At 36.5% G+C, this 24761-nt stretch overlaps 1 protein-coding gene across 6 annotated transcripts in view; it reads left to right on the top strand.

Annotated features, from left to right (window-relative positions):
• The window catches only part of HIPK1 (homeodomain interacting protein kinase 1), a 48828-nt gene that overhangs the window by 14482 nt on the left and 9585 nt on the right, over positions 1–24761 (top strand). For 4 of the 6 annotated variants that reach the window (XM_046645112.1, XM_046645107.1, XM_046645113.1 and 1 more), the window contains exons 3-13: positions 3631–3754; positions 10977–11096; positions 11889–11975; positions 12951–13135; positions 13453–13615; positions 14561–14786; positions 18685–18806; positions 20013–20147; positions 22753–22895; positions 23532–23714; positions 24208–24414. In XM_046645112.1, the coding sequence (XP_046501068.1) occupies positions 3631–3754; positions 10977–11096; positions 11889–11975; positions 12951–13135; positions 13453–13615; positions 14561–14786; positions 18685–18806; positions 20013–20147; positions 22753–22895; positions 23532–23714; positions 24208–24414 (1695 nt within the window). The remainder of the gene's footprint in view (positions 1–3630; positions 3755–10976; positions 11097–11888; positions 11976–12950; positions 13136–13452; positions 13616–14560; positions 14787–18684; positions 18807–20012; positions 20148–22752; positions 22896–23531; positions 23715–24207; positions 24415–24761) is intronic. The other 2 variants (XM_046645108.1, XM_046645110.1) reach the window with 1 other exon arrangement.

Here is a 24761-nt window from a genome sequence, read left to right on the forward strand (position 1 = left end):
CAGTTTTGTGGGTTTTTTCCTCCATACTGTGCTTCAGTAGGTAACCTTTTTTACTGCCCGCGTGTTAGAATATCAGAGCTGGAAAGGGAGTAGAAGAATAATTATCCAACTCAGGCTTCTTATTATACAGATGAAGTAGAACCAGAATTTCAGTGTCTAGAGTGTATATTGAGGGATTGAGAAATAATGGAGGCCAAGGGGAAAGATGATATAGTAATGAAAATATTACCAAGAATTATAAACTGAATTCAGTTTAAAATATTCAGTCTTTAGAGATGAACCTGCTCTAAATGATTTCTTTCTGTTTAAAGAAAATAACCAGTTTTTTCACTTCGTAGAGTTTAGATGTATAACGTTTCTAGGCTCTAATAAACTCTCAATAGACTGAGAAGACTTATTTTGTTTTATTTTCACTGCTTTCATATTTTTTTCTTTTGATACTCACCTTTTTGTGTGGTAGAGTTATCGTTTTGAGTGAGCTTTTGCTGGAAATCCTCAGCTGCTTTTCTAACTCCAGAAGCAGGATGAGACCAATGGAAAAACTGATTCCAGCCAGTCTTAGGGGTTTTTTGTTTACTGGGAGTTGGGGGCTGAATTAGTGTTTTTCTTTATTTCCTGAAACTTGAAGCTTTAGAATCCTAACGGTTTATTGCATATTATTGCTATCTTTTTAAAGAAGTAAGTTATTGGGTGGCCTGGCCTCTCCCTGTGACCTACCTTTGGGATTTTAAAATGTCTTCCTGTTATAGTGGGAATAGCAAACTCAATCTGCTGCTCTTCAATTGATGCTTCAGAATGTTCTAAGCCCAGTTTTTATTTTGGCACAAAGCCATTTGCGTTCTCCCTGCCAGCTATTTTTGGCACTGTCATGAACATGGAAATTAATGATTCTGCTCGCAAAGTAAAAATTTTGTTCCTTTTCAATTTTAGCAAGCCTTTTATGTTTCTGGGTACTCTTACCCTCTAGTTGTTAATGTTCTCAAACTTGTGCTGTCCTAAAAACATGCCACAGTGGTTGAGATTTAATTAAACTCTGAAATTCCATCAGTCATATGTGCCTCTAGCCACCTACAACAGGATTATCACTTTTGAAGATTGTTTCTTTGGCTAACAAAACCACAGTCCACATCAAATAGTACAAAGACTGTTGATAGTGGTGGTTCCACCCATAGCTGTCAAATAGTGTAAGTCTCAACAGGCCTGGATCTTCTGCTGTTTTTGTGCAAGGATCAGGAAAGCTTCCAGACCCTATGGAGTCTAATTTACCCTGTTTTCTAAGAGCTCTTTATTTAGAAAATTACTTAGGGATGATATTCTTATTTAGGGAAATATCTTTATACCCTCCCCGCTTAATCTCCTCCCTTACATACACACACACACACCAGCAACAACAACAACAACAAAAAGCACATTTTACCTGAAAGAAAAGTTTGAGAAACCTACGCACTCCATGAGGGGAGACCCAGCCTCTTAGATGTTTCCTAATAGTGAAATCTGCTTTTCCGTTTATCTCCTGTTAAATGAGGGTTCTGGATCTAGAGTATCCTTATAGATTCAAATTCTGTGACCTGTAAGAAGGAAAGGAAATTATTTGGAGAAGATGATGAAGTCTTTAAGAGCTCAGACTTTGGATCAACTGCCTGGGCTCCATCTTTTAGTAGTTGTCTTGCCTTTGGCAAGTTACTTAACGTCTCAGTGCCCAGTTTCTTCATCTGTAAAATGGAAATTATATCTTATTACATAGAATCTAAGATACCATTGATTATAAGATGAAACATTATTTATGTACCAATAAGAAAATAAAAGCACTGTCATTAAACTAAAATATACCCTCATTTGCCAGAATCTTCTGAATTTCAGAGATGTTAAAATAGGCATCTTATAATTGAGGACTTAACAGTAATAATGCCTGCTTTCATAGGATTGTCGTAAGGATTAAGTGACCACATTTATAAAGAACTTAAAATAGTGCATGGCACATAGTAAGCACTATATCAGTGTCATCTATTATTATTATCAATACTAGTGTTACCTATTATTATCACCCCACCCCCTTTTTTTTTTGAGGAAGATTAGCCCTGAGCTAACATCTGCCGCCAATCCTCCTCTTTTTGCTGAGGAACACTGGCCCTGAGCTAACATCCATGCCCATCTTCCTCTACTTTCTATGTGGGACGCCTACCACAGCATGGCTTGCCAAGCAGTGCCATGTCTGCACCTGGGATCCGAACCGGCGAACCCCGGGCCACTGAAGCGGAATGTGCGCACTTAACTGCTGCACCACCAGGCCAGCCCCATATAATCCCCTTTTTGAACCCATTTATCTCATAATTTTAGTCACAGTCTGAAAAATGCCATGTATACTACCGTGGCAAATAAATGTACTTAACTTTTTCTTATTTAGAGACAGTATGATATACTCAACTCCAGAGCCAGACTGACAAGATTCAAATTCTAGCTCTGCTACTTATTAACTTTGTGATTTGGCGCAAATTACTTGATGTGTTTGTCTCAGTTTCTTCCTCTACAAATGGGGATAGTAATTTGCCTTAGATGTGTTCATATATATAAAACTATTAGTTTATGTTGTTACCTTAGTCTTCTCTTTAACATTCCCCTAGTGTTAGGTTTCTCACTTGGAATATTAATGGAGATTGCTATTTCTAAAAGCACACAAAGTATTCAGAGTTTTAAAATAATGATAATATAATAATAATAATAATTATATCTAACACTTACATAGTGCTTACCATGTGCCAGGCACTGGTCAAGAGCTTTAATATTTAAACATTATTATTATTATTTAGTACTTATTTATTTAAACCTTATAACAACCCTATGCAGTAGGTACTCTTATCTCCACTTTATGAATGAGGAACCTGAGGCACAAAGGGATTAAGTAATTGCCTACAGCTATTAAATAATGGAACTAGGATTTGAACCCTGATAGGCTGGCTCTAAAGTCTGTGCTGTTAACCACCGTGTCTCCATAGAAGGCATTTCTGTCACAAAGGGGTATTTGTTGATCAGGCCATTTAATTGATTTTTTCATAATTAAAAAGATGCTAAGACTAAAAAGAATAAATCTATGATCCCTTATAAGTGATTTCAAAATTCAGAAAGCTCTCAAAACTGGAAATCCTTTTCTAAGTTTGGTATAAATTCATTTATTGGCAAGACCTGACTTGGACCAGTGTAGGCTATTTAGAGTCTTTATTTAGCTGACTTAGTATGACTGCTCATATATATATTTTTCTTCTTCTTTTCCTCAAAGCCCCCCAGTACATAGTTGTATATTCTAGTTGTAGGTCCCTCTGGTTGTGCTGCTCATATATTTTGTTGTAGAAGTATTAATGTGTTTGGTTGTGGGATGCTTCCCTAAACTCCATTGGGATTATTATACAATATGTAGTTTATGCATGGTAGTACCTTTCTGAAATTCAAAAAATTCTGAATTCCAAAACAGTATGGCTCCAAGAGTTTCAGATGATGGATTTTATGCTAAAAATCTTTTCACTTTCATTAAATCAGCATACCTTGAGCTGTAGTAAAACAGGACTTAGTTGACTTAGTTAATTTCCCCAAATAATGTTTTTGGGTTTTTTTATCTGCTGTTTTTGTTTTTGCTAGAGCCCCTGAAATTATTCTTGGATTACCATTTTGTGAAGCTATTGATATGTGGTCACTGGGGTGTGTGATAGCTGAGCTGTTCCTGGGATGGCCTCTTTATCCTGGTGCTTCAGAATATGATCAGGTAAGAGTGTTTATTTGGATGCAAATGGAAAGCAAGCAGTTACTAATGAAATAGATTCTGGAGGAAGAGAAGTACTAGTGAAGTATTTAGATAGTAGGGAAAGAGTAGTCCAATTAGAAAGAATTTTTTAAAGACTAGAATTTTCTCTACCTGCTTCTTAGTCTGAAGTTATGTTTGCAATTCTACATTTAAAAAAGGATTTTATTTTATATTACCTTAGATTGGTACTTTTCCAGATCTGTAATGGTTTATTGGAGACTTGACTTTGGTTAACTAATGTGTCTTGAGTTAAGATATGAAAATAAAGATGTAGAGTTTGAATTTTAAGAGTGAACTTTGGCTCATTTGGAGCTATTCTTTCCTTTTATACATGACACACACTGAATAAATACTCTCTGCATACTGAAACAAGTTGGACCCCAGAAGCTGCAATGTATATTGAGTCTCTGTAAAATAGGATTTAGGAGGCAAATCATATGAGTTGAAAAGTATTCTAATAAATGATCTATGTGTCAAGTGTCAAAACAGATGAGCTTTAGAAGATATGCTATAATTTCTTAAGCAGCTGGTCCTGAGGGAAGAAGTTTTGCCATGGAAGTAATTTATGAATTCTCATTTCTTGTTCTTTAAAAAAATGGTTCTAATGACTATGCTGTAATCTCTTTGAGGGCGGAGACTGTTTCATTCCACCAGTGTACCCTCAGCTCCTGACATTGTGACATTTGTTTATTTATTTATTTATTTAGAGAAGTAAATGGTTATCTGTAATTATTAAAAGGAAAAAAGAGCGAAACAATGTTTTACCTATTCGGCCTAGAATTTTGACTTGTTGATCCATTTTAGAGTGATAGAACATTTACTAACTTCCAAAAATTTGACTCTTTGGGCATATTTTTGAGTGAAACATAAAAAATGGGTTGCTCATGTGATAAGTAACCAGTTACATTGAGCTTTGTGAGTTTTAGTCTTTCTTTTACCTCATGAGAAACAAGCTAGCTTCTGTATTTTACGACAACAACAAAGAAGTGTGAGGGAGGTTGTATGATGCAAAATTACAGTTGACTGAATCAAGCCATTGATACTTCCTTTTGCGTCTTAGACCCTTTTGAGAATCTGATGAAGCTATAGATCTTCTCAGAAAAATCTGTGCACAATGTTTTGTGTACAAATTTATGGGATTCATGGATCCCTGATTAAGAAACATTGCTCTGAGCAATTACAGCCTCCAAAATGCGATTCCTAGGCCAAGTGTTTTGTGGCATCCTTTCAACCCTAGTAGATACATTGGTATTGTAAATTGCTACAGAGTGGAACCAAATGCAATTAGATTTAGAAGCTGAGGTACAACTAGGGCTTTCCTTGTAAAGAAATGTTAGAGTAGTTTTGAGAATTTTTGCCTGGTGCGTAGATGTAAAACTGTGGATAGTAGGAAGAAGTCATTTTTTCCCATGCTAAATAAATAGGATGCTGCTGTTGCAGAGCTGGATTGGGGATAGTTTATCTTGATACATCTCTGGTTATACAAAAAGATTCCTATGGCAGCGTCTTTGTTCTCACAGCTGAGTTTTAAGCAACTTTATTGAGATATAATTTGTATACCATGTAATTCGGCCATTTAAAATGTACAACTCACTGGTTTTTAGTATGTTCACAGGGTTGTGAACCATCACCACAATGAGTTTTAGAACATTTTCATGACTCCAAAATGAAACCCTATATCTATTAGCAGTTAATACCCATTCTCCTCTAACCCCTCACCCTGGGCAGCTACTAGGGTGATCTACTTTCTGTCCCTAGATTTGCCTTTTCTAACATATCATATTCATCACATACAATATGTGGTCTTTTGTGATGGGCTTCTTTTACTTAGCGTGTTTTTCATCTGTGCTGTAGCGTGAATCAGAACTTCTTTTTATGGCTGAATAATGTTCCATTGTGTGTGTATACATATACATACATACATAAACATATATATATATATATACACACACACACTGCATTTTGTTTATCCATTCGTCTCTTGATGGACATTTGGCTTGTTACCTCCTTTTGGCTGTTGTGAATAATGGTGCTATGGACATTGGCGTACAAGTGTTTTAAGTCCCTCTTTTCAATTCTTTTGGGTATATGGGAGAATGGTATATAGTAGAATTGCTGGGTCACATGGTAATTCTGTGTTTAACTTTTGGAGGAACCAACCAATTGTTTTCCACAGTGGTTACACCATTTACATTCCTTTAACATTTTACATTACATTGGCACAAGAGTTCCAATTTCTTCACATCCTTGCCAACACTGGTTATTTTCTGCTGTCGTTTTTAATAGCCATCCTTATGGATGTGAAGTGATATCTCATTGTGGTTTTGATTGCATTTCTTGAATGATTAGTGATGTTGAGCATTGTTTGATGTGCTTATTGGACATCTGTGTATCTTCTTTGGAGAAGTCTATTCAAGAATGTTGCCCATTTTCGAATTAGGTTGTTTGTTGTTGTTGAGTTGTTAAGTCCAGTTTGTCCATTTTTTCTTTCGATGCTTTTACTTTTGGTGTCATATCCAAGAAATCATTGCCAAATCCTGCGTCATGAAGTTTTCTCCTACATTTTCCTCTAAGAGTTTTGTAGTTTTAGCTCTTACGTATAGGTCTTTGAGACATTTTAAGTTAATTTTTTAAATATGATATAAGGAAAGGGACCAATTTCATTCTTTTGTATGTGGATATGCAGTTTTCCCAGCAGCATTTGCTAAGAGACTGTTCTTTCCCCATTGAATTGTCTTAGCATCCTAGCAAATATCAGTTGATGATAAATTTAATGATTTATTTCTGGACTGTAATTCTGTTCCATTGGTATGTATCTTGTATCTATCATTATGCCAGTACCACACTGTTTTGGTTATTGTAACTTCATAGTAGTTTTGAAACCAGGAAATTGAGTCCTTTTTGTTCTTTTTCAAGATTGTTTTGGCTGTTCAAGTTCCCTTGAGATTCCGTATGAATTTTATGGTGAATTTTTCTATTTCTGCGAAGAAAATCATTGGTTTTTTAAATAGGGGTTGCATTGAATCTGTAAATCACTTTGGGAAGTATCACCATCTTGACAATATTGTCTCCTGATCCATAAACATGATCAGATTTACTTAGGTTTTCTTTAGCAGTGTTTTGTAATTTTCATAATACAAGATTTATGCTTCTTTTGTTGAATTTATTTCTAAGTATCCTGTTCTTTTTGATGCTATGATGAATGGAATTATTTTAATTTCATTTGCAGATTGTTTGTTGCTGGTGTAAAGAAATACAATGAGTTTTGTAATTGATCTTGTATTCTGCAACCTTGTTGCACTCGTTTTCTTATACAACTCTAGTTCTAATAGTTTTTTTGGTGCGTTCCTTGCAGTTTTCTACTACAAGATCAGGTCATCTACAAGTAAAGATCATTTTACATCTTCGTTTCCAATCTGGATTTCCTTTTTTCCTTGCCTGATTGCTTTGCATTGAACCACTAGTACAGTGTTGAATAGAAATAGCAAGAGTGGACGGCCTTGTCTTGTTCCTGATTTTAGAGGGAAAGCGTTCAGTCTTTCCCTATTAAGTATGATGTCAGCTGTGGCTCTTTGATAAATGCTGTAGCTGAGTTTTTATAGCAGATGTTTGTGAGTATTGAAGTCAAATGTGTGTACCCTCTCTAGATGTTAGCTAATGGGTTCAAATTTGTGGGGACATTTTAATTGTTTAAAATAAATGACACTAATACTTGTTCTTTGCATAAATGTGGGGCTTTTGTTGCTTTATTTTAAGCTGTTTGAAAAGCAGTATCTGGATGATAGCTTCCCATTCTTTCACAATGAAACTCTTTCATTCTTTAATATTAAAATTTTGAAGTATTTTAATTTTAGAAGTGCATCATTGTAGAAAAATGAGAAAAGATGCATTAAGCCAGGAGACAAAAATTTCAACCTCCAGTAGTTCCACCCCTCAGAGGTAACCTGTTATGTTGTGGTTTATTTTGTATTTTATTTATATGTATAATTTGTTAATTTTCATCAGATGCTTATTGATGCTACTTTGTGTCAGGTACTCTGGTCACTGGGGATACAATGCTGAATAAAACATTGTCTTTGCCTTCATGAAGGTTATAGTTTGGTGATGGGAAACAGACATTAAGTAATTAATCATACAAATAATTATATAATGCAATTGAGATAAATTTTTTTTTTCTTCAATGTATGATTTTTTTTTCTACTTTTTCTCCCCAAATCCCCCAAGTACATAGTTGTACATTTTAGTTGTGGGAGATAAATTCGATGAAGGAAAAATTGTCGTTTGCTATGTGTGTGCATGCACATATCTTCTGATCATTATGTCCTATGCGACTTGATTATACTGATTTTCTTTTCATTGCTACTACTCTAGTCTGGGCTGTCTTCATCACTTACCTAGGCTACTAGGCAATCTCCCTTTATCTACTCTGGCCTCCCTCCAGTCTTTTTCCGGAGCAATTTTTTCAAAACACAAATTTGATCATGTCACTCTCCTGCTCTTTAGTGGTTTCCCATCACTTTTAGAATAAAGTGCTAAATACTTAATAGGGTCTCTGAGCACCCACAAGGGTTGTCCTTCCCCTTCCTTTCTCTTTCTCCAGATTGATCTTACACCATTTCTTCTTGCTTTTCATACTCTAGCCCCATTGGCATCATTTCAGCACTGGTTAAGAATATGCTTCCTTCCAGCACAGGCCCTTGCACATACTGTTCTCATAGTCTGGAATGCTTCTCCACCATGCATTCATTTCATTTAGTCAATGCTTACTCATTTATTAGCTAAAGTATCACTTCTTCAATGAGCTTTTCCTCACCAGTCCCCAGTCTTGGTCAGGTTCTTTTGTTATGTATTTTTATAGAAGCCTCTTTATTTTCTTCAGAATACCAACTCAGTTTGAATTATGTATTTAGTGTCTGTCTCACTTGCCTGCAGGGCTGCAGGGTGTGTGAGAGCAGGAACCATGTCTCTCTTTTTTTTTTTTTTTTTTGAGGAAGGTTAGCCCTGAGCTAACTGCTGCCAATCCTCCTCTTTTTGCTGAGGAAGACTGGCCCTGAGCTAACATCCATGCCCATCTTCCTCTGCTTTGTATATGGGCCGCCTGCCACAGCATGGCGTGCCAAGTGGTGCCATGTCCACACCTGGGATCCAAACCAGTGAACCCTGGGCAGCCGAAACGGAACATGCGCATTTAACTGCTGCACCACCGGGCTGGCCCCACCATGTCTCTTTTTAAAGTTACCACTGCCTGGCTCAATTAGTACTTTTTGAAAGAATGAATGAATATGTACTATATATAGTTATGTTCCAAATATAAACTTATGGATGTAGAGGAGCATATATACTGTATTTCCTAAAATCTGAGACACTATTTATTGAAAGATGCACCATTTTTCTGTACCTCTAAGAAAGAATGCTGCCGATTAAACCATGATAGCTGTCAGTTTTAAGACATGTCCTAATTTCAAAGATGTTAATGTGAAAAAAATATGCCTCTTAGAATCAGTGAAATGTAGTAATTTTTTTTAAAAAAATGAGATTATATTTAATTTGTAATCTCTCTTTCTATATGTTGTGAAATATCTTTACATGTCAATAAATATAATTCTATCCTATCCTTTTAAATGTTTGCAGAGTATTTGCTTGTACAGATTTTTATCCTGGATTTTAAAAGACATTTCACCCTTTTTGTATGCAGAAGAAGTTCACATTTAAAATGTTCTTATTCACATTTAAAATTTTTTTTCTATTTTGCTAATGCTGTATTTTGGTTTCCACTTATGCAGCTCCCACAGATTCAGAATAATAGCCTGCTGTTGTCTAAAATTGTCTTGTGATAGCAGGCCAAATTTAGCCTGAAAGACATAGTTTACTGACCTCTGCTTTACACTCTTAAAAAATTGTTGAGGACTCCAAAGAGCTCTGTTAATGTAGCTTAGAGCTATTAATATATGCTGTATTAGAAATTAAAACAAGATTTTTTGGGGAGACGTGGTAAGTAAGATTTATTTCCTTATAAATTTCTTTCTCTCTCATTTCATCTTGAGTATAGCCATTCATATATGTGGGGGATGGTAAAAAAAAATTTGCCTCTTGCATTGCTCTCAATAGTTGGGAGAGAATCAAATTACCTGTGCTATTGCTTTTCTAGGTAGGGAGAATTGTGGAAGCAAACAGAAGTGTGAACACGTGTGTGTGGTGATGGATTGTAATTAGTATTTGGGTGGTGAACCTGATGTAATCTACACAGAAATTGAAATATATTACAATGTACACCTGAAATTTGTATAATATTATGAACCAATGTTATCACAATAAAAAACAAACTGAAAAAAAGTGTGAACAGTAAATCTGGGAAATTTTTAGAACACAAGGATGTACAAGCACGTGTTTCATTAGCCATCAGGGTAATGACATCATCACACATCACCTCTGGAAATCTCTACTGTACACCCACGAGAAGAGAATGAAAAAGGCAAATAGCTTCATAGTATTATTATGAAAATAGTTTTACTTCATAGGCTCCCTGAAAGGATCTTGGAGACCGCCAGGTGTCCCCAGACCACACTTTGAGAACTGCTGGCCTAGTTCATAGTGGATGTTCAATAAATGTTGAATGAATGAACATGGTACCTGCTCTCTACTGATCTGAGGATAGAGAAGCTAAATTAAGTGCTTAATTTTATGGTTTGAAAGATAAGTACTGTAGCAATTTAGAGTAGGGACAATTGACAGGAGCTAGAGTAGCCAGGGAAGAAAGGTTTATGGAAATTTTTTCCTAATCTTTTAAATTTGATAATGTATGAACAAAAAAAACTTGGTAATCTGTGAAATAGTTTGTTGGAAACAATTCTCTTCTGTCCTAGAAATCTCCTAAAGTATTCTGAACTTTCTATCAGAAGTCTACAAAAAAAGCAAAAAAAGTTACACACAAAATTTTCAAAACTGAGTTTTCTATGTAAATAACAGATATAGTAAGAAGGAAGTTAATGAATAAATATTTGGGAATAACCTGTGAGTGGGTTAGCATATATATGTATTTATAGATAAATTTAATTTGTATAGATCAAAGTTAATTTCTTTGCAGTACCTTTTTATTGCAGAGCTAATAATGTTTTTGTGTAAAAGTTTTTAATAATTTCCCTTTTTACTCCAAATCAATGTTTTGATGGTTTTGACATTTCAGATTCGTTACATTTCACAAACACAAGGCCTGCCAGCTGAATATCTTCTCAGTGCCGGGACAAAAACAACCAGGTTTTTCAACAGAGATCCTAATTTGGGGTACCCACTGTGGAGGCTTAAGGTCTGTCTCCTCTACTATACTACCCATTCCTGTACTCCTCACTCCCAACTTTGATTTCCAAGTGTAGTCATTAAGTTCTTGAGATGGAGGAGGGAAAAGGTGTGGATGTATGTTTGCAGGAGGAAATACTTGGAAAAATTATTTCAGTGTACTCATTTGGCCTTATCCTTAGTTCAAAACAAAATATTAAATGACAGTTTAGTTGGCTCAGATTATTTTGTATATTTGAATCAGCAACTGAGAAGGAGGTGTAGTACCATTAAGTGACAGGAAGAACTAGAGTAATTTAGTAATGATTATTTTTTTAGAGGCTTTTCAATAAATATGACAAAATGACATAATTTTCTAACTGCCCACTTTAAGGGCTTATATATTTTCTTGAAACAAATGTCTGCTTTTTACTTCTGGGCCTACTCCTTTAACTTGAGAGATCTCTGAGTAACTTGGTTAACTCTGTGACTCTGCCTCTGAGCCTGTTGAATAATTAGCATTTGAAATATTTCACTTGCAAGTAGCTTTAAGAGAAAAACGGTAATGTCCCTTAACTGACATTCTTCCGGAGCTGTGGTACATTATTGCTTGCATGTTTATTTTATCACCACTGAAAGGGTGGCCAACTATTAAGGTCCCAGCTCTCTACCGGAAGATTTTCTGGATGTAAGTTACTTTCATGTTTGCCATCTCTGGTTGGCAAGGTGATGACACTTCTTTCTTTGTATTCTGGCTTTAGTTTAGAATAAAATGTGAAACTAACATACAGATGGAATTTTTTTAAAAATCTGTACTTTATAGACACCTGAAGAACATGAATTGGAGACTGGAATCAAATCAAAAGAAGCCCGAAAGTACATTTTTAATTGTTTAGATGACATGGCTCAGGTGAGTATGGAAAGTTTCAGAAAACCAGACATTTATGTTTCTCTTTAATCAGAGACACAGTTCCTTCCATTGGTTATATTAAAGATAGATTCAATCTGTTATCTTCTAGTATATATTTTCATTTTTTACAGAAAAAAATGCACTAATATTCTGCTATGTATTAAAAAGAATGTTTGCATCCTAACAAAGGATACTTTTATTTATTTATTTTTAACGTTGGCACCTGAGCTAACATCTGTTGCCAATCTTCTCTCTCTCTCTCTCATTGTTTTTTCTTCTTCTCCCCAAAGCCCCCCGGTACCTAGTTGTATATTCTAGTTGTGGATCCTTCTGGCTCTCCTATGTGGGATGCCACCTCAGCATGGCTTGATGAGTGGTGCCATGTCTGCGCCCAGGATCCGAACCAGCAAAACCCTGGGCCACCGAAGTGGAGCACATGAACTTAACCACTCGGCCACAGGGCCGGCCCCAAAGGAAACTTTTATAATGATATATTTCTCCTTTGGTTTTGCTTAACTGGTCTTGTTGCATGTCAGTATTTTGAAATACTGTTTATGAAGGTTTCTTTCTTGTCCATTTTCTCTGCTAACTAAATACTTAGTAAGAGCTAATGTTTATTGAATGCTTATTGTGTTCCAAACTCTGTTTAAACACTTTACACTTAGTATGTCATCTAATCTTTTCAACAATAGAAACTTTTACATTTAAGTTGTAGTAGTCAGTTTTATTTAACTTGTTTGGTCCCAATTTTGAATTAAAAGAATTTATTCACCTTCATTCTACCAACAAGCTCTACCAAATTGAAGATTTTAATTGAACACCATAAGAAGAACTTCCACCTGTGAAAATGATTATACTGTAATAAAAAGAATTTCCTCAGGTTTTTCTCTTCAGCTGTATATATAGTGCAGATATTTAATGTCAGCATTAAAGGTTAAGTCATGAAGCATAATATTTCTAAATTTTCTTCGGAAGGTGAATATGTCCACAGACTTAGAGGGAACAGACATGTTGGCAGAGAAGGCAGATCGAAGAGAATACATTGATCTGTTAAAAAAAATGCTAACAATTGATGCAGATAAGAGAATTACTCCTCTGAAAACTCTAAACCATCAATTTGTGACAATGACTCACCTCTTGGATTTTCCACATAGCAATCAGTGAGTATGGTATGGTCTGGGGCATTTTGCCATGATGTGGTTCTCTGTTAAGTTACTATCTTACAGCTAAATGAAACTATCACATGAGCTACAGCTTTGGTACTTGCATGTTCGGCTCACTGATGCTTTCCTTTCTCATTGAAAAATCATGAGATTAAAACTTAGATATGTGATTTTCCTCTTTATGGTTATAAAACCTCTTGATTCATTTTATCTGACAGTACTTGGTAGGGGGAGGTTGATTCATATTCATCTTAATTGCTATCTGTTTAAATCTCAGTATTCATTTCAATAGATCTTTAATTTCTTTTTTTCAGTGTTAAGTCTTGTTTTCAGAACATGGAGATCTGCAAGCGGAGGGTTCACATGTATGATACAGTGAGTCAGATCAAGAGTCCCTTCACTACTCATGTTGCCCCAAATACAAGCACAAATCTAACCATGAGCTTCAGCAACCAGCTCAATACAGTGCACAATCAGGTATTTAGTAAATAATTTTGGAAACCCAAACCTAAGTGGGCTAGAAACTAGCAAGAGGACAGGGTGAGGTAAAGAAATCAGTCTTTCCTTTGGTGGTCTAGGTTGCTTCTTAAGAATTTTCTATTTGGCAAAGTGATGGAAGACAGGATAGACTGATAATACCTATCAGTCATCTGCTGACAAAAATTAAATACAAAGGCCTAATCCATGCCCTCATAGTCTTAGCATAGTCAAATAAATAGCACCTGGCTATTGAACTACTTACTGCTGTTAGTTGTACTGACTTTAGCCAAATGACTTTCTTTCTGTTAGAAGGACTTTATATGTCTTGTTACATGTATTGAAGCATTTCCAATAATTTTTTTTTCCTTGGTGTAGATTAGATCCTCAGAACTTATTCATCTTATAACTGGCAGTTTGGACCCTTAGACCACCTTCACCTGTTCTCTCACCCAACCCCCACCGCCTGCCCCTGGCAACCCCTTAGTCTACTCTTCATTTCTATGAGTTCGGTTGGGTGATTCCAGTAATTAACTTTAAGGGTGGCTTTGCATTTGTTTGCTAAACAGTTATATTTACGTTTAAGTTTGTTTCTGAAGATGTAAGTTTCCTCATTTCTTAGCTAGGTCTGCTTTTTAAATGGAAGAACATAAGAGATTTGGTAGAATTTCACATCCAGCAACTTTTTGCACAGAAAGGAGAGGTAGGGATTTGTATAGTCTCAACCCATCCAGGGCCATTTTTTATTCTTTGTTTTCTTACTCAACCTTATAATATTCCTTAAGTTTAGAGACTGAGAAAATTTCTTAAGCAGAGAGTTATTTCAAAGACAGTTAACATCATATTTAAAAAGTTCGCTCTCAGTTTTTCTGGATAGGTTTTCTGTGTGTAAAAATATTATCTCCACTTTATACCAGTATACAACTATAATCCTTTTGTTTTTAGGCCAGTGTTCTAGCTTCCAGTTCTACTGCCGCAGCTGCTACCCTTTCTCTGGCTAATTCAGATGTCTCACTGCTAAACTACCAGTCGGCTTTGTACCCATCATCTGCAGCACCAGTTCCTGGAGTTGCCCAGCAGGGTGTTTCATTGCAGCCTGGAACCACTCAGATTTGCACTCAGACAGATCCATTCCAACAAACATTTATAGTATGTCCACCTGCTTTTCAGAGTAAGTGGGGAAACTCCTGTATCATATGGTGTTATATCAGAATTACCTGCTTTAGGCAGATTTTTATTAGGTATCTGGTTGTTTAGTTTTGATTTCTGACAAGTTTAAACTCTGTCTCTGATTATGAAGGTAACTAAAATTAAGAAAGCGGATTTACCCTTTTTACATTGGTTATCTGTTTATGATACTACCTGACACATTGGCGTTCAATTAACATTTCTTTATTTGAACTGCCTGATACCAGTTTTCTTACCCATTGAGACCTTGTACCAATGTCATGTATCTAGTATAAGTGTCTCTCTCAATATGCAGAATATATACATCTTGAAAAAATTTGTTGTAAATAGAATTGCTGTATATTAAATCTTATTTCCTGTGTCATTTCACCCTAAAATAAAATTAGTGTTCCAAATAAAAGGTAATTTTATTCTAAAATGTAAAAATCATATTTAAGAATGTAGAAACCTCTTAAGTTGCATTCAGATATAAAGATCATTATTGCACTGAAAAATTCTACAAGCTGAGGTACTTGTGTGGGGAAGGCACTAAGGTTATCTGCTTCAGCTTGTGAATCATATTGCTCCTGCAAACTCCTTTCAGCAGAGGAGCTGAGTAGCTGAAGAAGGAGGCTCTGACCTGATGTGTTGCAATAAGATTTTAATTTTCACATTCCCATCCTTCCTCATTTTCTCATTGTTGTTCTCTAATCCAGTCTGTATAGTTCCTTTTTTTCCTGAAATATGGGAAATGTGTGGTTATTGATCTGGTGAGCCATTTAAAAAGTTAAAATCATTTTAAGGATATTTTCTGACGACACTCTTGACTTTCCCAGTAGAAAGTCAGTGTCAGTGCTCTGGGAATAAACCAGGATTCAGGTTTCTCATAGGACTTTACATAGAAGCAGATAGCATTTTTATCTTTTTACTTCAGCTACTTATTGACTGTGACTCTTTTGTTTGTTTGGTTTCTGACAGAGTCGGAGCAAGCAGAAGGAAAAGAGGGGCTAGGGGAGACTGAGAGATTACCGGGAGGACAGGAGAGCGATAGCGATGTAAACCAGGGAGAAACCACAGGGAGAGCGGAGGAGCAGATTCAAAACCCGTAAATGCAAATTTAGCCTAACTTACCAAATTATTTTCTGCATATACTTCATAATAGTAAATTCTGTACTTTGGGTTGTCTTATATTAAGTGATCTTCTGCTGAACTTAGCAAATAGCCACCCCACTCCCCCTCACCTCTTCCAAAGTGAGTTTCATTGAAACAGTTTTCATATGTGGGACTCTGAAGTTTTGTGCTTCTTCTCAGATGATATTTAGGAGATGAGGCAGAAGAACTTTTTAGTTCATTTAACAAAACAAAATGTAAACTGAAAAGGTAGAGGGGAAAGTGGTATACCCTTTTGGTATAATCAGGTAATTGTGAGCTTTGGAAATTTTTTTCCTATTTAGGAAGTCTAAATAACCTGAGGAGCTAGGTAGAGCAAATTTTAAAATTTCCAAATGAATGGAAGTTTTAAAATTAAGGTGATGATAATGATGAAAGCTGATATGTATTACTACATCCCAGATGATGTTCTAAGTGCTTTTACATGTATTCATTCATTCTTACAAACAATCCTAGGAAGTGGGTAATGTCATTATGCCCAATTTATGGATGAGAAAATTGATCATGATTCTCTCATCTGCCTAGAGTCTTTGTAACTAGTTAGTGGTAGAACCATGATTTGAAGCCAGGCAATGGGGCTTATGTATTTTGAAGTATTATTCTATACTACCTCTCAGAATTTAAACTCAAATACCTATAAAGTGTTGTCAATTGATATGGCAGCCACATCCATATGCTGGTTTCTGCCCAACAGTCCTCTATTCCAGGTTGCCTACTTTTCTTTCACCATCTGCTCTTGTATAAGATGTCTATACTTAAAGGAAAATAGACCCTCATCAGTTAGGTAGTTTTACTCTTCTTTCTATACTTCCATGGTTTTTTATTTAAAGGGCTATGTTCAAGAAAAACGACAAAACAAAACAAAATTTCAATCTTCAGTTCAGGGTTCAAGGAGAACCTTCCAAAAGTGTTGCCTTTTGTTAATTCTTTATTTCCACTTGGAGTTCCCTGAAGAAGCTAGTTTTAAACTAGCTTGACTGCTGTGGCTTAGCCTAAATTACTATAGCAATCTAATACTTACTTAGAGTCACATTTGTAGGTCAGTACTATAAATACCACTTTCTATACTATTCCACTTGACTAAGATAGATACTCATTTTGCTCAGTGGAAACTGTTATTCTGTAATTTTGTCCTCTTTTACTTGATCACCCTGGGATGCATAGATGAGCTTCTATAGTAAACATTTCTTCCTAAATTTTGCTTCCTCAGTTCCTACCAATTTGTAGGAGGCTATTAGAATAACACTGTCTTGTAGTTAGCCATGTAGATAAGAATTTTGATGTTGCTTAGCTTTCTTATTAGATAGCATTGCTTTAGGAAGAAAGGCTGACAAATGTTTTTATCAGATAAATCCGATATCTGGATTTGTTACTTTTTGTTTTTATGTAAGTGGCACTTTTTAAAAAAAGTTAGTAGAGTGTTTTAATTCTGATTTTACTAGTCTCTCTTACTTTGTACATTTGTGGAGCGTGTTTTCCTATATGACAACTTGTTACTAAAGTGCTTGTAAATTACTGAAATAGAAAATTGGAAGACTTAACTTGCTGAAAACAGCAGTATTAGAGTTTATGAGTTTTGCTCATTTGATACCTCCATAGTAATATTTAGGGAAATTAGCGGCTGGTAGCTAAGAAAGTGTCACTGAAGGAGTATTCTAATTAAAATGTTTGTATGTTCACTTCAAACTGTGGGCATTAGTGAATTAGAGGCAAAATAGAAAAGTTCTCTACATTGACAGTTTTGATAGGGTAGGTTGAAAAGAAAACTTTGAAGGCTCTCTTCTCAATTCTTGGCAAAAGGGAGAACTATATCTTGACCCTCTCTTTTGCCCAGAATGGGATATTCTTATTTGTAGGAAATATTTATTCAACATTTGTGTGAGAGCATAATGAATAAAAAGGTAAATGAGACACGGTCACTGTTTTAAAGGCAGCAAAAAATTCTTGATTTTCCTGGCTGTCCATTAGCTACAAAAGAGCTTCATTAGAAAGCTGTCAATGATGAGCAGATTTCTAAAATAAGTAGAAAGAAGTGTTTCTGTAAACCAAAATATCTACTTTTTAAATATTTTTATCCTAGGCATATTTTGTTCCTTTCACATACTGGTTAAAGATAAAATACATAACTAATTTGTGAACTAGGTTATATATTTTTAGGGGTGGGGTGAAACATCCCCTTAAAATATTCTAAACAAAAGGGTAACTTAGATGATAAATTATTGAGTTTTTCATAATTTTTTCTTATCTAATTAACCACAAGTTATAATTATACTTGTCCTCCTTTTAATAAACTACATTTTAAAAACACGTTTTTTTCCCCCCTAGTTGATTAAAAGGTGAACGTAACTTACTAAGTGAAGGTTTTTTGTTTGTTTTTGCTTATACTGTTCATAGGAATGGGATGAATGTTGTGTTTTAAGTTTTGTAGGATAAAAAAAATTTTGAGGGGCTGGCCCCATGGCTGAGTGGTTAAGTTCACGCGCTCCACTGTGGCGGCCCAGGGTTTTGCCAGTTTGGATCCTGGTGCAGACATGGCACTGCTCATCAGGCCATGCTGAGGTGGCATCCCACATGCCACAACTAGAAGGATCCACAACTAAAAATACACAACTATGTACCGGGGGACTTTGGGGAGAAAAAGGAAAAATAAAAAAATCTTAAAAAAATTTTTTTTGAATTTTCTTAAACCAGCATTCCCTGTAACAGTTTAACTGTGATGTTGTTTTCTACAGCTGGACTACAAGCAACAACAAAGCATTCTGGATTCCCTGTGAGGATGGATAATGCTGTGCCAATTGTACCCCAGGCGCCAGCTGCTCAGCCACTACAGATACAGCCGGGAGTTCTTACACAGGTAAGAACCATAGCAACTTGGATACTCAATATTGCTGAAGCACTATTGAGAATCAGATATTTTGTCCTAGGAAATGGTATTTGCTTTGACTATAAGGTCTTTCTTGGTCATGGTTCAGTGGACTTAAAATGAAACATCTATAAAGGAACAACATACTCATTCTTAACGCTATTGCAACTCTGCCAATGTCTTCCTTGGACTTGCAGGGATAAATATGCAGACTTTGAGAAATTGTCTTCTGAGTAAATTTACTCTAATTTTGTGGGGTGAAGTTAATTTTTTATCTTGGTGCTCTTAAAGGTAGAATACACATCTAACAACATTTTGATTCTAAAAATAAAAGTATCCCATTTTGCCGCCTCAGAGTCCCCTCTGCTCACTCTTTCAGAATTTCATCATGGTTGAGAGGCTGGATCATATCAGGATGCCTCTTCAAGTATTATATTCCTTCATTACTTATGTTTAACTCGGCTATAGAAAGCTTTAAAACTTTATATCTGCCATGGAACATGCAACCAAGATGGTCAAGAAAATCATGAAGTATTCATATAAGCAACAGATATTATATTTCCTTTTCTTTTTCTTTTTCTTTTTTTTTTTGAGGAAGATTAGCCCTGAGCTAACATCTGCTGCTAATCCTCCTCTTTTTGCTGAGGAAGACTGGGCCTGAGCTAACACCTGTGCCCATCTTCCTCTACTGTATACATACGATGCCTGCCACAGCGTGGCTTGCCAAGTGGTGCCATGTCCACACCTGGGATCTGAACCGGTGAACTGTGGGCTGCGGAAGCGGAGCATATGAACTTAACCGCTATGCCACCGGGCTGGCCCCTGTATTTACAGTTCTATCTGTAAATGTTTGTGGCGCGTGACACATAGGAAATTCTGAAACCCAAAACCCCTATTTTGTGAGTAGGAAGAAGAGAAATTCTTAATACATGCTTTTGTTAACTGAGTTTTGTAGAACTGATCACTGAATCTGGCCCAAGAAGGATTCCTATACTTTTTTGCTTTAGGCCATTGACATTTGACCTAGTTGGCCGATGCTGTGCAGAGTTGAAGGGGAAAGTTGTGTTTGGTTACAAGCATTTTAGGTGATATGAAATTACTGCTTATTGTTGGTAATAACTGGGGGGAACGAACCCTTCTGAATCCAGATACCTGCCTCCGTGTTTGTTTCACTCACCTGCCTAATCTACGTTTCAGGGAAGCTGTACACCACTAATGGTAGCAACTCTCCACCCTCAAGTAGCCACCATCACACCGCAGTATGCGGTGCCCTTTACTCTGAGCTGCGCAGCCGGCCGGCCGGCGCTGGTTGAACAGACTGCCGCTGTACTGGTAATTCCCCTCACTTGATTGTGTTACTAACGGAGTTTCTTTGGTTTCTTTCTTTTTTTTTTCCTGTTTGTTTTTGTTCTGTTTTCTTCTGGTTTTCTCATTTTTCAAAAAAATTTTTAACTTAGTCTTCGCAGAGGGCATGGAAGCATGTGCCATTTTGTGGCTGTGTTCTTGCTACATCTTTAATGTCTCATTGTTTTCCTCCCCAACATTGCTGAAGCACTGTTTGACTCTGATGTTCATGTGGTTCTGTGAGGAGCCAGATCCCTTGATTCTTCTTTGCCAGCCTAGTGTGATAAAAGCTCTTGGTGTAGCCTCAGAAGAGCTTCAACACTGTTACCTGTTTTCTGCCCTATCTTGTACTCTCTGATCCTTGAGATTGAAGGAGATGGCCTTTAGTTTGGCTCTGCTACAGGTACCTGGATGGCCAAAATTTGAACTCCTTGGCAAGTTAGCTTCCTTCTTTATTTGCTGTTTTAAACTTCTAAAACTTTTGTGCATGTAGAAATGTTAAAAGATGCTCTTAATTTATTGCTTTATGAGTTGATATTAACTTTCCTTCTCTGAACACATGAAGATAACTCTTTGGCCACTCATGATCAGTGGCACCTTATAGCTTCCATTTAAATATGTTCCCTTTAAAATTCTTTTAGATCGTATTTCATTTGTTGGTTGAAATTAAAGGTGAATTCCTTTCTAGGGGTTTATGGGGAAATTATTTTGCAAATAAGTCTTTATTAAAAGATGAAAAAAATGACTGAAAAACTTGATGCAAATACAATATCTTTGTTACTAAAAGTCATGGGGAAAAGTTACTAAATACAGTAGCAAATGTATGGGCCTTAGAGATAGGAAAAACAAGGAAACAGGACTTTGAGGTGTATTTCAGGATTTGTAACCTTAAGAGTGATTTTTGGATGTGTTTTGGCTTATTTGGGGGAGTTAGAATTGTTTATTGGACATCCACCATTTCATTATTTGCAATTTAAAATTAAACGTTTGAAAACCTAATTAATACTATTGAATCCTGATATTTCTATGTCTTTCAAAGTAGCTTTGAATTTCTTTTGTTGTTTCTCAAGGACTCATGTGAGTGAAAACACTTCCAGAAACATACTTTGTTTGTTGAAATTTCTTTGGTTTTCACTTTAAAAGCCTTTGTTACCTCCAGATTAATTACATCATAAACATAGAACCTGAGTGGAAGGGAGTCAGATATATTTCCAATTTGATTGATCCAAGCCACTAGTTTTAACTTGCTCACCTATGGTTTTGAGGTTGGAAATGTTAGTTGACACTCTCCTTTGCTGCTTTTCTTAAGTTTGCACTAGCCATTTGCTAAGCTTTGCATATTTTTGTTCTTCCTCTGTCAAAACAGTTCGTCGCTTGGAACGCCAGATTTCTGCCTCACATTGGAATGTTATTTCTTGCTTTGTATTAAACTACATGCTTTGTCTTGTGCAGGTGTTGGCTTATGGAAAGACGCATGGTGTGACTTAACATACTTCTCTTATTTTTTGTTTAGTTTTGTTTTGTTTTAAATTCTGCTTATGGTAGCAGACATGTTTGCAGTTTCTCTGCTTTGAAGGCTTCTTGTTTGGAACCGGTATTTGTAACAAGTGGATCTGTTACTTGCAGAAATATTTTTAAAACAGTGTGTTGATGGCCTTGCAGTTTGAAATTCCAGAAACAGAACCATATGTAACCAAGCATTGTAGGTGATTGTACTGTAGAATTCAAGTTTAAAAAGGAAACTTTCAAATCTGTTCCCATTTTTTCAGAATTTCTGTGAGAAGTACAGAAAACATATTTGTTGCTGTCTATTGCAAGTGACATGGCTTGTTAAAAACTAGAAATGCTATATTTTCTTGTAGTGATTAATTTTTATGTTGAAGTATGTTTCTATAAATGATACATAAAATGATATATTTTAGGTAACTATTAGAAACAAAATCTGGTGCTCTCTGCATCTATTTCATAAATATTTTACTTATTGCCTTATTATTAAGTTCTATCATATGGCTATAAATGATGAAGTCAGCTTTCTCTTTCTGCCATAAGCTTGTTTGCCAAAGGATTTTGGCCTTTGGTCATCCACATCTGGCTCCATTTTCTAAGTACTACCCTTTTAAAAAAGAACAATTCTCTCCTTTGTTTTCTAGATGGAATTGACCTGATGTCTTATCTGATTGGCACTCAAATTTTAAAATTCCCATTTTTAATCTCAAGAGAGCTGTCTTAACTCTATCTAGGGATATTTTTAGAATCTTTGCAAAAATGATACTGGAGCATTTAACCAGAGCTTACCTGTGAACTTTCAGCCTCCTTGACTCTATAGTATAATAGAAACTCTTAACCATGGGGATCTTTTCTTTAATACCCTGGTGGTCAGGTTATGGAGGTAGCCAAGAGAAAGCAGCATGTTCTCTTTCTCTATTCATAAGACTTGTAACCTTGAGCCCCTCTGACTTTTCTTTTTTAATCTCTGCAAGTTAACAATCTACAAGCAACTTCTTTTAAGATATGAATTTTTCTTTCATCTGAAAAAAACAGGAGAAAAAACCAAGAATGAGTCAAGTCTGGATCTTTTTGTGTTTCCTTACAGCAGGCTTGGCCTGGAGGAACCCAGCAAATTCTCCTGCCTTCAACTTGGCAACAGTTGCCTGGGGTAGCTCTCCACAACTCTGTCCAGCCCACAGCAGTGATTCCAGAGGCCATGGGCAGTGGCCAGCAGCTCGCGGACTGGAGGCAAGTGGCCTATGCTCCTTTCTGGGAGATTTGTAAGGGCAGATCCCTTAGGGTAGGAGCAGTTGATGATTTGGGGAGACTGAGAAGAAAAGAAAGAAGGGAGAGATTTATCTCTGTGTGAAATCCTTTAAAAAAAGAACCCCTATCAGGCTAAGAGATGGAGTGATAAGGAAAGTTTGAATACAGGAAAACAGTAGATTCTAAGATCAAAAATCATTTACTTCAGATTTTTTTTTTTAAGATTTTATTTTTCCTTTTTCTTCTCAAAGCCCCACTGTACATAGTTGTATATTTTTAGTTGTGCGTCCTTCTAGTTGTGGCATGTGGGATGCTGCCTCAGTGTGGCTTGATGAGCGGTGCCATGTCTGCGCCCAGGATCTGAACCAGCGAAACCCTGGGCCACCAAAGTGGAGCGCGCAAACTTAACCACTCGGCCACGGGGTCAGCCCCTACTTCAGATTTAAAGAAAGTCTTATGCAATTAGAAACCATACAGTGAAAACCTCGTAATCCAGGTGCCTAGCCTTAAAAATAAAATGCAGCTCTATCTGGTTGTTTTAATTGCTTTTAATACCTATTTGGTCCTGATTTCCTAGTGTTTTAGGCATTTGTTCTCTATTTCTTCCTGTTGATACAGGAGTGCCCACTCTCATGGTAACCAGTACAGCACTATCATGCAGCAGCCATCCCTGCTGACTAACCATGTGACATTGGCCACTGCTCAGCCCCTGAATGTTGGTGTTGCCCATGTTGTCAGACAACAACAATCCAGTTCCCTCCCTTCAAAGAAGAATAAGCAGGCTGCTCCGGTTTCTTCCAAGTAAGTCTCTGTTAGAGCTGATAGTTAATACTGTGCCAGTTTGAGAGACGTGTTGCCTGGTATTTAGAGGGTGGTGGTATAGACACTTTTGGTGTGAAGCAGCAAGTAGCTGCCAAATTGAGGAGGAGCTAACATTTTCTTTTTCACATGCATACAGGTGTGTCCTGGTTATGCTAAACCTTTCTCCCCTCTGCCGCTTTGAATCCAGGCCTTCTTTATGCTGATGCATTTATTTTTCTGCCCACTTTACAGAGTGAAATTAACTGTGGGGTAAAGGGCATACAAAAATAAAATTTGTGTTGTATTTTGGTGTTCTTGTCACTGGAAACTCTGGCCAGAGTTTATTTTTTATTGGAACTTTTATAGTCAAGTGTATTGGCTTAATGACTAGGTAAAAAGGAATCAAAGAGCAAATTGCAAAGAGTTTTGGGGAAAAGATGTATAGTTTTGGGAGCCAGGCACTGAACAGTCTTTCTTATGACCTTTCCTACAGGTCCTCTCTGGATGTTCTGCCTTCTCAAGTCTATTCTCTGGTTGGGAGCAGTCCCCTCCGTACTACATCTTCTTATAATTCTCTAGTCCCCGTCCAAGATCAGCATCAGCCAATCATCATTCCAGATACTCCCAGCCCTCCTGTGAGTGTCATCACTATCCGCAGTGACACTGATGAGGAAGAGGACAACAAATATAAGCCCAGTAGGTAAGACAGGTGAATAGCTCCCTGGGTTGGTGGTTCCTACCCTTTGGCTTAGACTGTTAGCTTCAGGCAAGTGGCCTAGTTTGGGCTATGAAAGGAACAACTAAAAACAGATGGCCTTGGATGAATGAGCCAGAACACTCAAGTTTCCTGTATCTTGAGCATTGACAAGTTTTTCTTAATATTATACATGTTCATTAGTTAAATCAGTCTTTTCAGATACATTAGATAGAAGGTATGTATTAAGTTGCCAAGCTACTCTGGCTTGGAATGCACATTACACAACAAACATGATCCCCTGCCTTTGAGCAACTTTAGATCTGAAAACAGATACCATAACAGAAGCGTAT

The sequence above is a fragment of the Equus quagga genome, chromosome 18, assembly GCF_021613505.1.
Source record: "Equus quagga isolate Etosha38 chromosome 18, UCLA_HA_Equagga_1.0, whole genome shotgun sequence".
Lineage (NCBI taxonomy): Eukaryota > Metazoa > Chordata > Mammalia > Perissodactyla > Equidae > Equus > Equus quagga.